Source organism: Cynocephalus volans, chromosome 9 (assembly GCF_027409185.1).
Source record: "Cynocephalus volans isolate mCynVol1 chromosome 9, mCynVol1.pri, whole genome shotgun sequence".
Lineage (NCBI taxonomy): Eukaryota > Metazoa > Chordata > Mammalia > Dermoptera > Cynocephalidae > Cynocephalus > Cynocephalus volans.
The window spans coordinates 133,486,858-133,502,762 of record NC_084468.1 but is presented as its reverse complement, the minus strand read 5'-3'; the positions used below and the strand labels follow the sequence as shown (position 1 = coordinate 133,502,762).

The window sequence follows — 15,905 nt, the reverse complement described above, 5'->3', positions numbered from 1 at the left end:
ATTGAACATGAACAGACCCATTAATGGGATTCCTTTGCCTGTTTAATGGGGAATATTCAAATGCTTGGAACATCAGATCTTGTGAAGGTGTTTCTGTAGGGCTGTGCTCTTGGTAATACCAAAAGCAATCTTAAACCTGGGTTTTCATATAAATGTAGCAGAAAACACTATTTGTAGTATTTTGGAGTCTAATAGATTAACCCAAGCACTGTTGAGCTAACAAATTTATATTTCAGAGTCTAGGACACATTCTGGATTTTTTAAAAAGGAACCCTCATATATACCATGGATTGTTTATTTATCTTCAAATGCTGCAAATTAGGCAATAATTCAATGAAGTGTTTTTCAGGAGAAGTAATGATTCAAATTCATGATTCAGAAAGGAATTTTACCTACTGGGCTGTCTATCGACTTTTAACAAAAATTGACTTAACAATTTTAATACCAAAATATTGGTCTATAGTTCTTGTTTACAATTAAAAGAAACAGCCACAATTATTTCTCCAATCATGTTGAAATACTTTACTAGATAGAACCCTGACTCAAGGACCATTGAGGTCTACCACATTGTTCTCCAGATCCCCAAGTAGCCAACAGCTCAAGAGCAGAGATGTTACTTCCAAAGAGCATCAGAGCATTTAGCTAATCCTCCAATATAGTACTATACCTAAGATAACTCTATACTAGGTCAACAGTGGTGTCTTCTCTTGAGACCTATGAAAATGTCAAAGCTATTAAAAAATAAACAGTGATGAAAAAGTTGTCTAATTAATCTGTACATACAGAGCATTGAGGGGCAGATGAATGTGGGAGAGCAGACAGAGGCCTGCATCTTTGCTGATCAGAGAAGACCCAGATGTCCACTGCAATGAGGGATTTGGGGGCAAGGTTGGAAAGCAACAGATAAACAGGGCACCAGAACACTGTGCATCTGTAAAGTGGGACAATTACCCCGATGCATATCTGTCAGCTGGTTCCTGCTAGATAAGGATGGATGGCCTCTATATCATATTCTGGTCGATGGACATAGAAACAGACTACTTTATGAAGAGAATGAGGGTGGTGATGAGACCATACAAGAGGACGAGTACCTCAGGGAAAATGGGAATCGGGTTCCCATTCTCACAGAGGGCTGCTGAGCAAAGCCTCATACCCTGGTGGTTCCCACAAATCCAGCAGCCACATCACTCAAGCGGGTACTCAGCCGAGGAAAGTGAGATTTTCTTCTTCAGGATTTGGCAGTGAGGACCACTCCCGTCAGGCCATAGAAGGCAGTAATATTGACCATGACCAGTGTAATGTTGGACATCAGATCAGAGCCATATGTGGAGCCTGGTACTGAATACCATGGTAGCCAAGAAGCCCGTGACAGGAAAAAAAAAAGAAAAAAAAAACCTGAGTAGGTGTGAAGGGGTGAGTTCAGTGTGTGGAAAGCATACCCCAGAATGGGACAGAGAGCAAAATGCAGCAAGTCCACGACCTAGCTGGCTAGACCCATTTTTAAAGTTGAGTCATAATTTACGTAAAATACATAGATATTAAGTAAATAAGTCTATTAGTTTTGACAATTATATACAGTCATAAACCATCAGTCTATATATAGAACATTTCCATCACTCTAGAAAGTTCCTTCATACCCATTTTTAGTTAGTCCCCCCACCTCCTTCTCTCCCCACAGAGGCAGTCACTGTTCTGGTTTCTATCACTATGGATTCGTTTTGCCTGTTCTTGAATTTCGTAAATATGGAATCATCCAGTATCTGCTCTTTTGCCCAGCATAATATTTTTGTAATTTATCCACGTTGTTCTATCAGTAGCTCATTCTCTTTCACTACTAAATAGCATTTCAATGCATTAATATATCACAATTTGTTCATTTATTCTCCTACTGGGTTTTTCCAGTTTTTAACTGGTACGAACATTCTTAAACATGTCTTTTTGTGGACATAGCTTTTCATTTCTCTTGGATAAATAGAGTAAAATGTTCTACCACAGAATAGATATATGTTTCGTTTTACGAGAAACTGCCTGTTTTCCAACGCGTTCGTACCATTATACATTCCACCAGCAATGTCTGAAAGTTCCAGTTGCTGCACGTCCTTACTAATATTTGATGATATCAGTCTATTGGTATTGTCAGTTTCAGCCACTACAGTGAGTTACATTTTCTTTTTTTCTTACATTTTCTTTTGCCACAGAACAATTACGGTATCACAGACTTCTAGGAGTTGACACCTGTAATTTCTCTACCTTGACTTCATAAATGATCTTAGTAAATAGAAGTTCATTACCCTTCATAGCTTCACACTAGCATTTCCTATCACAGCATTATATCCAACAGACTTAAACACCCATTAAATTGGTGTGACTGGATATTTAATAATATTAAAGAATTATTATTGAAATTTGGTGGTGTGTTAATAGGATTGTGATTATGTTTCTTTTTAAGGAATCATTTTAGAGATATAGTCATGTACTGCATAATACCACATTGATCAACAGTAGACAGCATATACAGTGGTGGTCTCATAAGATTTTAATTGCTATACCATACAGCCTATGTGTGTAGTAAACTATACCATCTAGATTTGTGTAAGTACAGTCTACAATGTTCACACAACAACTAAATCACGTGATGCATTTCTTATAGAACGTATCCCATCGTTAAGCGATACATGACTGTACATGCTGAAATATTTACATTTGATAAGTGGGGTTTGCTTCTGAATAATTAAGGAGGAAAAAGTGTCAGGAACTATGCAGTGTATGATGTTTTACCAAACTTGTAAGCTGAAAACAGCCTGCTGTGGTTTCATGGTTGCTGGCAGAAGACATGAGACTCCTGGGTCAGAAACAAAGGACTTTATTACTCACAGCAAAAGCAATAGCCAGAGTTTCTTGTTCATTTGTGTCAGTTACCCATCTTCCCCAAATCCCAGGGAAGTGATGTACAGGGCGCACCATGAGTGGGTTGCATTATATGAGAACACTAAGAATTACCACTTTATAGCAAGTGGAAGCAAGCCTGCTTTTTTTCTTGGGGGCAACATTACCTCATCCCTCAAGGTTGCTTGCAAGGATGTGAATGCAACCCTGAGAAATGGCCCAGGTAAAGAGCAGTCAAAGGATTGTGTTCTTGGCATACTCAGCAAGAACATGCATTTGGGGTCTATGGCAGATTGCCTCTCTCACAATTCACTCCTCAGCCTGACACATCCTTGGCCAAACTCGGATACTTACACAAGTATGTTGCTCTAACAGGCACTCTGATTAATCCTAACAGAGAGGCAAGAACCAAATCCACTCACTTTGTCTCATACAACATTTAATTAAGGTTATTATCAATAAGACCCCAAGCAGCAGATGAAGGCAACCTACAGTATTGATCTCAGTCATGCTCTCCAGGATCCCAGACAGCTAACTGTGGATAAGTCCTGGAGGGGACCAGTAGGAATTATTTTAGGCAGCCACAAAATATTTTGCCAGGCTATTAATTCATTATGACCTGCACAAGGGAGTTTAAGCTGATCTGCTAATCTTTGGTGTCCTTGTCAATAATTAAAGGGACAATAGATGGGCCAAAAAGCAACTGCTGTCTCTAATGGAGAGACAACTCATGGCCTTTTTCCCCCCATACAAAAATATAACCCCAGAAGGCACAAGCCACTTCAGTTTGGGATTTGTTAAACCTGATTTTTAGCATCACATTGGTTGTCTCATGGACGGTGTCACAAATAGCTGCAACTTCAGTTGCCATATGTGGCATTACCCAAGACCATTCAGACATTGAAAGCCTGTGACCAGACTGAATAGAGGTTGTGTCAGTCCTTAGTGTCTGTATACATTTGAATTTGGAAGCTGCTGTTGATGGCATCAGGCCCAGCAGAATAGTACAGGACCAATCATGTCTATACAAGTTTTTGTTTTCCTAGCACAAGAGCGAGGATGAGAAACCCAGCAGCAGGTCAGAATGTTAGCTGAAGCTACCACTCACGGGTAGTGGTTTTGGACCAAGGGCCGTGGTTCCAACTGGGGGCAGTTTGGCAATGACTGAAGACATTTTTGTCACAACTGGGGGAAGGTGCTACTGGCGTCTAGTGGGTAGAAGCCAACAATACTGCCAAATATCCTGCAATGTCCAGGACAGCTTCTCACAACGAATCATCTGGCCTAAAATATCAATAGTGCCAATGTGAGAAACCATGACCTAGGGAACAAATTGTGCATTGTTTCCCTTCCCTCATTCCTGAGGCCTAAGATGTTTTCTCCCCATGTGCCAAGGTTGTTACTTTCCCTCCATTGCCACGAAATTGGTACCTATAACTTACACTTTTCTCCAATCATCCCCTTTTTTCACCTAGATCTGTTGTATTCTGTGACCCAATAAACCTTACTCAGATGTGTGGAACAGGAGGAGGTGAGGTGGTATAGTTAGAAACTTCTTTAATATGCAACAGTACTGGATATCTGTGGATAGTAGGGAGCATGAAATATTCATCAAATAATTTCACTTTTGGCTCATTGTTTGGTGGCCCCTGTGACAAAAGGTGCCCCACTGTCAGACTGCAAATGGTCTGGAAAACTAAGAACATGACACATTAAAGAGCTACGATTGTGTGGCCAACGTCAGATGATCAGACTGCAACAACAACATCATAATCTAAAAATGTGTCAACAGTGGTGACATACTATTAATTGTCCTTGGAGGCAGGGAGCGGTGTGCAAAGGTCCAATGAAGAATGAAGTCAGTCTGCCAGGAGCAAGTGAGGCCAATGCCCTGTACAATATGACCTCACTTACCTCAAGACAAATGGGCCAACTTTTGGCAGGAGTCACCAAGACTGGCATGGATGAAGAGTTCTTTACTGTGTGTCTATTCCATGATGGTGGATGGTGATGGTGGATGCATTGCCATTAGGGAGACCGTCTGGGTGGTGCCAACTTGATCTGCAGCTTGATTCCACTAGGTCTTATCAGAGAACTGGCCCTTACCATAGTCACCTACATGAGTGCCAATCAGCAGCCACAATTTGCTTCCACAATTTACTGCCCTAAGAAGGAGTTTTTCATCTGCCTCTTTCAAATGGCAGACCACATGGCTAGGCAATTGGCAACAGCCCAGGAGTCAGCAAAAATATGACAAGGTTTATCAAAAGGAGTACTGGCTAAATCTGTGAGAATGGCGTTAAGTTCTGCCCACTGAGCAGTGACCACGTTCACTTTAGTTCTTCGTAGCTGGTGCTGAGGTTGGACAGCCACGGCAGCACAATGGATACTATCAGCTTTTAATTTAGCCGAGCCACCAGTGAATTGGGCCTAGGCATTCAAGGAGTCCTTGTGAAATGAGGGCCCCTTTGAGCCACCAGATGCAGGTCTGCTTCAGGCAGTGGAGTGGGAAACAAATGGTTTTGCAAGTGTTCTTGTTACCACTTCTTGTTACCACAAATCAAGATGACACTAAGGCTGCTCCATCCCAGAACTTCTTATTTTTACTTAACCACAAGGCCTGTTTAGTGAGGGACATACTATCTCCAATTCCCAAAGCCTCCAATAATATGTAGGCTTCCTTTTAGGTAGTAACAGATTAAAGAGATGGCAGTTTTTTGACTGCCAGAGAGTTTAAGCATTGTGAATCCACTCACACAGTCCCAAGAAACTTTACTTAAACAGGCTCCTGCATTTTATTGGAGTCTGTCAAACACCCATTGGTGGAGGTGTTATGAAACCAGTGAAGGTATATGAGATTGAGGATTATGACTTGTCAAACAAGACATCCTCCTCTTTCATATAGTGAAAATGACATCAAAGTAGAAGCATTTGTGTTAAATACTGAACCTCCCCACTGGTTGCAAATGGCAGGGGAGTTTGTTCCATTACACTTTTCTAAATGTAGCAATGCCCTGAATGGAAGAATCTCCTCTAAAACTTATATAAACATTTACTGCACAAGCATGTACATACACATCAATCCCACATTTAGCATTAGAAGATATAACAGTGCACTGATTTGCACCCACACACAAAGTATTTTTTTATAAATTATTTATAAATATTATTGGGGGGGCAGCTGGCCTGTATGAGGGAACCGAACCCTTGGCCTTGGTGTTACAAGGCCATGTTCTAAACAACGAACTGGCCAGTTCTTATTTTATAAATTAAAAAAAAACTTCCTTCAATGCATTTTGCCTGAGCCCTATGAGTTAAATTTGGATGATTTACAGCAGGCATTGCCAAACTTTTTTCTGTAGTCATGTAATACAAGCAAAGAGACCAGATTGTTGTTATGTAGGTATATAATGAGAGTTAATAAATTTATATAGGTCTATAATGAGTTTGTGAATTTCCACAAAAATTTTTATTATTAAAGTTCAAACTAATAATTTTTTTGTGTGTAATATAGTCTATTAATGAGAGTGGAATTCTTTCTTTTGGGATAGGGGATAACCTCGCACTTAATGAGGGTACAAAGTCATTTCCATTATCAGTTGCAATTTTTCATGTTAATGCTGATTCATAATGAGATTATACATTTCATTTTTGAAGATGTCCTTTCACAGATGTGTGGCACTTGGGACATTTGAGTGCCATGTGACTGCAATTTGCAGTGTGCTGCACCTTAGTGGGAAGTGATGAATGCACCATATATGGTCTCTGTGGCAACTACTCAACTCCTGTTGTGCAAAAAGCAGCAAGTGACAATACTTAAAGATGAATGAATATGATTGTGCCCTAATAAAACTGTACTTGTGGATACTGAAACTTGAACTTCATATAATTTTCACATGTAGTAAAATATTTTTTGATTTCTTTTCTACTCTGTAAATATGGAAAAACCATTTTCAGCTTGCAAGCTATACAAAAACACAAATGGCCAGACTTTTATCACATGAGTGGTTAGGGATTATAACAGCAGCTGCCAGATTACAGACAAATAATGCATTACCCAACTTCCTTCTTCCACAATTAAGAACACGTGTAATTACATTAGGCCAACCCAAATAACCTAGGATGCTCTCCCTAGCACTTTAGTATGCACTTTCATAATTAGTGCTGCTGCTCGATTGTACACACTAAAGAAGCAAAAGCCAGTTTCAAATCGTGTTAGTTTTGCTAATAACCAACCCTAACACAGAGGTCTTCAGTAACTTATTTTTGAAGATCCGTGTATCCCCAATTACTAAAGTTTCTATTTTCCCATGAAAGACTAATATAAAATAGCTCAAGTAGAATCAAGTAGAGAAAAGCTATCCAGATACTTAAAATGGGAAATTTAGAATGACCCCTGACAGTATTTTTCAGTAGATGGTATGATAATCACCTTCACTTTCAGTATAGTATGTTAACCAGCCTATGGGAAGGTAACTTGTTGAAGTCCATTATCAGACAGGCCAAACCACATTTTAAAAATAAAATATTTTTGGAAGCTTTTTCAAATGAGCCCTTCTAAGATAAAAGTAGAGCACAATGCACAGGTAGATTAGAGCTGTTATCAGTTGTATCTTACCAGCCTCAAAGCACTGAGAGAAACAACCATTTATGTAACTGAATTCCTGGTCCCCATCCCCAGTGACTACTCTTTAGTCCCAACCTCTGTTCACCCTGGGGAGGAAGCCCCGTCATTTGGAACTCAAGTGTACAATGAAACTAGCCCTTAGTAGTATTAGGGAATTTGCTTCTTCACTATGGGAATATCATCCATTCCTTTATTCAACTAATATTGAACTCCTAGGCACTGAGGGTATAGCAGAGACTCGGACCCAAAAAAGTACTGTTCTTGTGGAGTTTTTCTAGCATACACAAGTAAACCAAACTACGGGAAAAAAATAACACAGGAGTGTTGGAGGTTAGGGTATATAATTTTTAATAGAATGAACCCATCATCAGGGTCTACTGACCATTAGAAGGGACACAGGAGACCAGGGAGGCAGTAACAATCCAAGTGGATTGCTGCAAAGTAGAAACAATGAAGGTGGTAAGAACTGGTTAGATTCCAGGTGTCTTTTGGTTCTGGTGGCGGGCCGGTATGGGGATCCAAACCCTTGACCTTGGTGTTATCAGCACTGTGCTTCAACCGAGCTATTAGCCAGCCTCCAGATATATTTCGAATGAACTTTTAAAAATAAAACCCAACCCTTGACCTTGGTAATACAAGGCAGCATTCTAACCAACTGAGCTAACATGCCAGCCCTTGAAAGAACTTTGAATAGCCAAAGATGACCAGAGGATTTTGACATAATCAACTGAAAGGGTAGATAAAAATGAGATCAGGAATACCGTTCTAGAAAGTCAAATATAAAATGTCCATTTGACATTCAAGTGGGGATATCAAGTAGGTAGTTGGACAGATAAACCTGGACCTTCCAAAAAAAAGGTACAGGTTAGAAATATAGAAGTACCAGTCAGTTTAAAACCAAGAAACAGTATCTAGGGCGAGAATAGGTAAATGTCCAAGGACCATGGCCTAGGGTCCTCGAACAGCGTAAAGGTCTAAGAGATGAACTAGTCAAAGAAAGGAGCCAGTGTAGGAGGAACTTGAGGTGAGGTTCTGGAAGACAGTTAAAAACAGGGAGGAAAATCAATTGTGTCACTAGTAGAGGTCAAGTAGAATAACCATCAGACTTAGCAACAAAATCACTAGTAATCTTGACAGTGATTCATTTTAGGGTTATCATGGAGAAAAAGCTGAATTGTAGCAGATTCAAGAAAAGTAAACTATAAAAAATAAAAAGTAGGGCTGGCCAGTTAATTCAGTTGGTTAGAGCACAGCCTTGTAACACCAAGGTCACAGGTTCAGATCCTGTAGCATACAGCTGGGGGGAAAAAAAAGGGAAAGGTAAAAAAAAAATGTGAAAATTCAAGGAAAGGAAAATGAGATACAGTAACGTGAAAAATTCCTTTGAGCTTTGCTATAAGGGAGTTGAGTAGAGAGCTCTAGAAGGGTTCAAGAGTAGAGGATGCCAATTTGTATCTGTTGGAAGGGATAGGTAGAAGCAATATTGATAAAGGGTGACTTAGTGGAGCCATAAGCTTGGTCAGGGAAGAGGCTATGGGATTTCATGCTCAAATGGAAAGGTATTAGCAAAATTCATCCAGTGACAAGAGGGAAGGGCAGAAAATGAGTACAAGCACTGTCAGAAACACAGATGACAGGGTGGAAGTAATGGAAATTTGAGGTTCTTTTCTCATCTACCTTAAACTTTCTTAGTGATTACAGGAAGCAAGGTTATCAGCTAAGCAAGAAATGAGAAAATTGGAGATCTGAGGAGAAAAGAGGTGTAAGACAAAATGAGTGAGTGACTGGAGGAGGGAGGCAGCACTAAATGCCCACTAGTAAACAGACTAGTTTCTCCAGTCAAATTCAGCTCCATAGTGCCGATGCTTAACAGTACATTTATGTATATAGCTAGAAGCAAAAATGTTATTTAGATTGGAAAAAAAAAAAAAAACCAACCTAAAAGCCAATGGACTCTTCCCTTTCTATTGTTCAGTCTGGAACAATGGTTCTCAAAGTGCTGTCTCTGGACCGTCAGCATCCCTGGAGAAATAGTTAATGCAAATTTTCAGGCCTCATCCTGAAACTGCTGAGCAAGAAACTGAGGGCAGGGCCTTCCAGAAGGTTTGAGAACCATCAAAAAACTTAAGGCTTATAATAAAGGGTTTCCTCTTATTGATCATCTATATAACATTTCCAGATCACTACAACTTAAACTGATAAACAGTACCCCTTTTTCAACGACTTTTATTGGCAGCTGGCCAGTATGGTGATCCGAACCCTTGACCTTGGTGCTATTAACACTGCACTCTAACCAACTGAACTAATCAGCCAGCCCTTCAACTATGTAATTAATAAAATCCATAAAAGAGGTTAGAAAAGTTCACCAGGTCACTATCAATCAGAATATCTTATTCACAAGCTGTCAGATTACTTATAAAGAATGTTCACAAGCAAACCGTCATAAATGGGATTTTTTATTTGTCACTATTAAAAGTCTGAATTTTAAACAGATTCTTGGACTGGTGGTTCATATCCATCAGCTCGTTCAACTTTAGCACCTGTTTCATCTCCAGTAGCTTTTCCAGAACTACTACCTTCACCATGAAGCTCCATGAGTTTTCCCACTAAAAGGAAGAAAAAACTTCGTTACTAATAGCATATCATATCTTTAAACAACGGTCTTCAATACTACATAGGCATGACAGGAAAAAGAGACCATTATCTGGCCTCCAAAAACAAAAGGAACAACAACAAAAAAAACCCCGAAGTATTTGGCCCCACAATTTTTTCTTTCAGGGATCCTGTGATTTCTCACTTACATTCAAACTTGGGCTTCTTCAGCATTTTTACTTTTCTAACAAAGACATCATGAAGAGGATAAATAGACTGGCAAGCCTTTTCTATGTCTTTTCCAATGCTGTCTGGAATCCTGCAAACCACCAGTAATGGTAAATTAGATTAAAAATAAATAAATAAATAAATAAATAAAATCCTCGTTTTCACACATAAGGGAATAAACCATTTCCTTTAAAAGAAGCCTTATAATAAGCCTACACATATAATACCTACCTCATCACTTAACCCACATAAACCTCATGTAAGATAGGCTCTTACTGTCCCTTTGCCAGTAAAGGATAGATGATCTGAATTATACAGCTAGCCAGCAGCAAAGTTATCAGTTAAGCCTTCTGAGTCCAAGGCTTACACTTTTTCCATTACACCCTCTTAGCCAACTGTATATTGCATGGGAACATCAGAAAAATGTAACAGTTATCACTGCATATCATATGGGACCGAAACATTTTTTCATCACTTATTCCCATACATTATTAATTGCCAAAGATTTTGTCCATTCAGTGTATTTTCCAATTAAGGTAAAAATATATCTTGTCCTTCAAGTCTCACTACCTGCTCTAAGATAGCCTCATCCAAAAAAAGGTAAAAACAGAAAAACTGTATCACATTTACTGAGCACTTACTCTTATTTAAAGGGACTATAGCTAGAAGGATTCACAGGCAGGATTCAAACAAAGGTCTGACTCCACCTTGTCTCATATACTTTCCCTCATCTGATGGAAAATCATATTCAGAGTTTGTTTGTGTGAGGAAGAAAAGAAACACACTTACAATTTATTGACCACTTCTTTCAAGTCATTGGTCTGCACCTCTCGGGTCATGATTTCCATCATCTTTTTCCGGATTTGGCGGACCTGTTGGTGCTGAGCATAAGAAGTCTTCCGTATCTGATTGTTGCGCTTTTTAGTAAAACCAACACAGAAAAGACGAAGCAAATAACCATCTGTAGTCTTGACATCAACATGAGCTTCAATCATGGTCTAGAGAAAAAAAGATACCGTCAGATATAACAGGTTTTAATGTTATCAATGTTATCCCTCAAATTCTGATATAAATAAGCTGGCATGCCAAACACTCATTATGCAGTACGAATATAAATAACAAGACTAGTTTACAGAATTAACCTCCTTGAAGTGAACTCACCAAATTACCCCAAATTCTCACTATCCTTCACATCCAATTAAATACCAAATCCACTCAACTGTCTTCCCTCCTCCTCCTCTCTAACCCCACTATCCCATTACTATCTCAATTGCACCAACATCTTTTGCATAGACATATACATATAAGCCTGTAACAACCCACCCCACATCAATCATACAACTACGCAAGATAAGAGGAAAATGAGTGTGGTAAGAGAAGATCCATGGGACTCTATGATACGGACACCTACATTTATGATTTCATCATTTTTAAAAAGAAGTGTTCTGGTGCTCACTTGGGTAACACATATACTAAAACTAGAAAAATACAAAGATTAGCACAGCCTCTGCACAAGGTTGACATGCAAATTCGTGAAGCATTCCACATTTTTTGAGCTAACCGAAAGTATTCTGAAAATTGTTCTGAATAGTTGAAGTATTGCTGTAATAACACTAAATGCACATTTAAGAAAATGTCCTTTCTGTTCCAAACGAAAGGTATGCTGTGGACTAAATATTCAATTTCACAGCTAAAACATAATAAAAATCCATAATTAGTGGTCATATTAACTTTAAAAATAAAAGTCATCTCAGGTAGCAACAAAAACTGATGTGCCTTCTTTGTATTTTGTAAATTTTATACCTCAGTCAATACAATTACAGCCAAGACCTTAAAATATTCCCAGAAATGCAACCATAAAACCTTAGGGGAATGTCAGAAATAAATGCAACGGTATAATCAGTATGTGTCATCTGGGACCGAAACATTTTGTCATCATTCATTCCCTTTTACAAAATATCCCAAAACCAGATGTTTAGCCAGACACATCTGAACCAATGTAATTATTTCATGAAATAATACTGTTTACTGAGTGCTTTCTGTGTCAAGCACTGTGCCGAACAGGCTTATATTGATCTTTTTTTAAACTTCCATCCTAACAATTCAATGAAATGATATGCTTATTTCCATTTTACAGATAAAAAACCAAGGCTTTGTAAGCTTAAATTACCTCCCAGAGAGAACACAATTTAGAAATGGAGCCAAAATTTAAGCACCCCCTCACCCCACCCCCACCACTATTATGCTTACTGCCAGAGGTAAAAAACTAATTCAAACCATCCTTTCACTATAAACTCACGAGATTTTGAGATCCAAAGATATTCTGAAGGCAAAACTACCCACTTGCATCTAGATGTTCCTCAACAAGCCATTAATCCACACAGCCCTCAAAAAATTCACCTTGATAATAATACAATATCTTAAATTGTGGACTCAATTTAAACAGGTAAGTAAAATAGGTGGATCATGGCTTGCTCGTTGTTGCTTAAGCTCAGGAGTGCCAACCCCAGAATTAACACGCAATAGCAACAATCAAGGATTTAAAATGAAATCTAAACCTCAATTACATGATATGCTCTTTCCTTCACAGACCCCGTAACTTTTGGAACTTTTGGTCTCACCTGCCATTTTTTGACCATGGAACACATTTTGTCACGAGTAAGATCCATGCCATGGAAGTTAGTCAGGCAGTTTTTGCCTTGAACATCCTCAGTAATTAGCTTGAATTTTCTAAAAGCAACTTCATCATTCTGCAGATCAGCAAGGCTCACTTCAAACACACGACCTTTGAGGCCATCAGATGCGATTTCTACAAAACAAGAATCAAATGTCTTACTAACATTAGGAACTACATAAGCAAAGTCAAGCCTACAAAGTCATGCAGAAGAGTTGAGATTAGAAATTAAGTTAATGGTAAATTATAAAGAGCTTAACCTTTGTCACCAAATCCATCTAGACTCCAATCTCTCTTGAAAGTTCAAAACTACCTATTACTTCCATTTTCTTGGCAATTCTAAAAGCAACACCTTGCTTCTACAAACACTATACCAAAAACAAGCACCACCGGTGCCAAAACTGCAATCATTTACAAGTCTCCCACACAGGACCAATAGTAGACCAAGATGCCTGCTACAACATACATGCCCCAAATTAAGGAAAATACACATCAAGAATAAGATACTCACTGGTTCCTTGAGTCCTGGTGACTAGTGTTTTTCCAATATTTCTTATATTGAACATAGCAGGCGCCTTCACATCATACCAATCTTTCTTAGAAAATGGATCAACCCTGGATTATAAAAAATGCTTAAGTTTCATCGCAGATCATGTACTTCTTATTGTAACATATATTTTTTCTTACTTTCCTCTTTTTACACTGCTGTTAACACCATTTCTCATCAAGATTTAAAAATCATGCCCACCCCCTATCCCTATTAGTCCTTCCACTACACAGGCAGCATGTCCTCCAAGTAACATGCACATCTCGTAAACTTTACGGGTACGTGAAGGCACATGCTGGTAACTAGAACTCTAAGGGCACCATGCAAGCCTGTTAAGAGCTCCTAGGTTCGAGGGGGGCCTAAGCAGAGGAAGAGCGTGGGGTCGTGAACAGACAAGTATAGTACGTTCTGAACTGTTCTTACAGTGACATCAAAAACCTTCGGAATTTAGGCGGCCTGTGAACCGACAAGACACAACACGGCAGCAACCGCGGCTCAAACGCCACGCGCTCAAGGCCCAGAAACCAGGGGGAAAGCAGCCGGCCCGCCGGAACGCAGCACCCTAGTCCACCGGGCCGCCGTCCGGGTTGCACCAACCCGCCATGGCCCGCTCAATCCGAGTGGCATCCTAGCCATCCGGCCCGCGCCGCGATCTAAAACCCGCCCGCCGACTACAGCAGGACCTCAAAAAGCATGGGTCCACGACAGTCGTCACTTACACTTTCTTCTTGGCTCCCTTTTTGCCGCCTTTAGTAAGGCGCTTGTTCTTGCCAACCGCCATTGTGCTGCTCAGAGAGCCAAAAGGACGGAAGTACAACTGTCGCGAGAAGTTACGCGTACGGAGGGGGGGGGGGTGCGCCGTCGACGTGACCTTTGATCTTTTGTTCCTCCGACCTCAAGAACATCGCGACAACAGGAGAGACATACACACACACTCCTCCGACTGCAGCTGCGATGGCGCCCTCGTGTGTGGGGAGGCCGCGCAGCACGCCGCGTGCTCACCTGAGACTGAGCGGCAGTGTGAGGGGCAAGCGCCTTTGGTTACCTGTGGTTTCTGTGTCTCTGACGTCGGGAAGTAAGTTTCCGCAAAGGAGACGCCCACTCAACATTGTTCAAAGCTGAACTCACCGTCTAACACGCAAACCTGTTTCTTCTCGAGAGCATGGGCTTTGGAATCAGACAGAAGATCCAGGTTCAAATGCTAGTTTGAATACTTAGCCTTGTGGCCTCTCTACGCTTCAGTTTCCTCATAGGTAACATGGGGATCATAATACGATGTATCTCCTTAAGTTGTTAGTAGGATGACGGATAACTCCGGGGATCCTAGTCACGTTCTGCTTGTTGTTGCGGGTGCTGGTTAGCCTCGGTTGTGGTTGCGTTGTGAACATTCATCAAGCTGTACACCTGTTTGTGTACTTTCCTGTGTGTCTGTTATACGTTGATAAAAGTTTTAAAAAGTGGCGTGAAATCTCCACATTTTTCAGTTTTTGCAACGAATCCGCCAATTTTTTTTAACTGTAGGGGTTTAACAAACCCCATCCTGGCGAGATGCGGCCCACGAGCTCAGAGAGCAGCTCCTGGACAGCTCGTGGCCCGTGCAGGCGTGGAAGGCCGCCCGCGGTGCCTGGGTTCCCTTCTCACTTCCCCCTGGCGAAGACGTGACCCTGCCAGAAGCCAAGCCCGCTCACCAGGCCCCAGACCCTTGCTGTTATCCACACCGTGCTCTAACTCCGTGAGCTCACAGGCCAGCAAGCTTTGAAATCCTGCAGTTCCTCCCGGTCCTTCTGTCCTCCATCCCGCATCTGCTACTACGCCTGCCGTCTAAGACAGCTGCTAAATCTCTAGTCGGATGGTGAAATCTTTCAGTAATTCCGTAAATCTCAGGTGCTTGTAGGATAAAGTCTGAGTTCTTGTTTCACAACAGTATGAATATTCTTAACACTGCTGAACTGTGTACTTAAAAATGCTTAAGATGGAGACTTTTGTTTCTCACCACAATTTTTTTTAAAAAATCACAGCCCTCATCGTATCTGGCCCCTCCACTTATTCCTTTTACCTTCACCACTTCTTAACCTGTATAGGGTACCTCTACTCCAGCCATCTAGAACTAAAGATTCCCTGGTCTAAAGAGGCTTCTCTTGCCTCCATTTCCACACCCCACCCCCACCAGCAGCCAAATACCTGTGCATTTTCCAGACAGCTCAGTTTCATTTCTTCTTTCAGTAAGAGATTGATTCCCCAGATAAACAGGCTCTCCTTCAGACCTGCTCCCAGAAGATCTAGCACTATTTAACAAAAGCAGCTATTGACTAAACATGTGCCTTTGCACTGTGAGCAGCAGGGAACACAGT

General features: G+C 40.5%; 1 protein-coding gene and 3 non-coding genes across 4 annotated transcripts; 1 reads left to right on the top strand and 3 right to left on the bottom strand.

Moving 5' to 3' along the window:
• Nucleotides 1-9,948: 9,948 nt before the first annotated feature.
• On the bottom strand, nucleotides 9,949-14,373 carry RPS3A (ribosomal protein S3A). The gene is made up of 6 exons (XM_063108286.1): nucleotides 14,274-14,373; nucleotides 13,519-13,622; nucleotides 12,955-13,142; nucleotides 11,123-11,331; nucleotides 10,315-10,424; nucleotides 9,949-10,119 (listed from the first exon to the last, which is right to left on the bottom strand). The coding sequence occupies exons 1-6, from the start codon at nucleotides 14,333-14,335 to the stop codon at nucleotides 9,998-10,000; spliced, it is 795 nt and encodes a 264-aa protein (XP_062964356.1). The 5' UTR covers nucleotides 14,336-14,373; the 3' UTR covers nucleotides 9,949-9,997.
• Nucleotides 10,745-10,813, bottom strand: LOC134386698 (small nucleolar RNA SNORD73). Its single transcript, XR_010024525.1, has one exon. It is a non-coding gene; the product is annotated as a small nucleolar RNA SNORD73 (small nucleolar RNA).
• Nucleotides 11,782-11,885, top strand: LOC134386677 (U6 spliceosomal RNA). Its single transcript, XR_010024507.1, has one exon. It is a non-coding gene; the product is annotated as a U6 spliceosomal RNA (small nuclear RNA).
• LOC134386697 (small nucleolar RNA SNORD73) lies at nucleotides 12,205-12,277 on the bottom strand. The gene has a single exon (XR_010024524.1). It is a non-coding gene; the product is annotated as a small nucleolar RNA SNORD73 (small nucleolar RNA).
• Nucleotides 14,374-15,905: the final 1,532 nt, after the last annotated feature.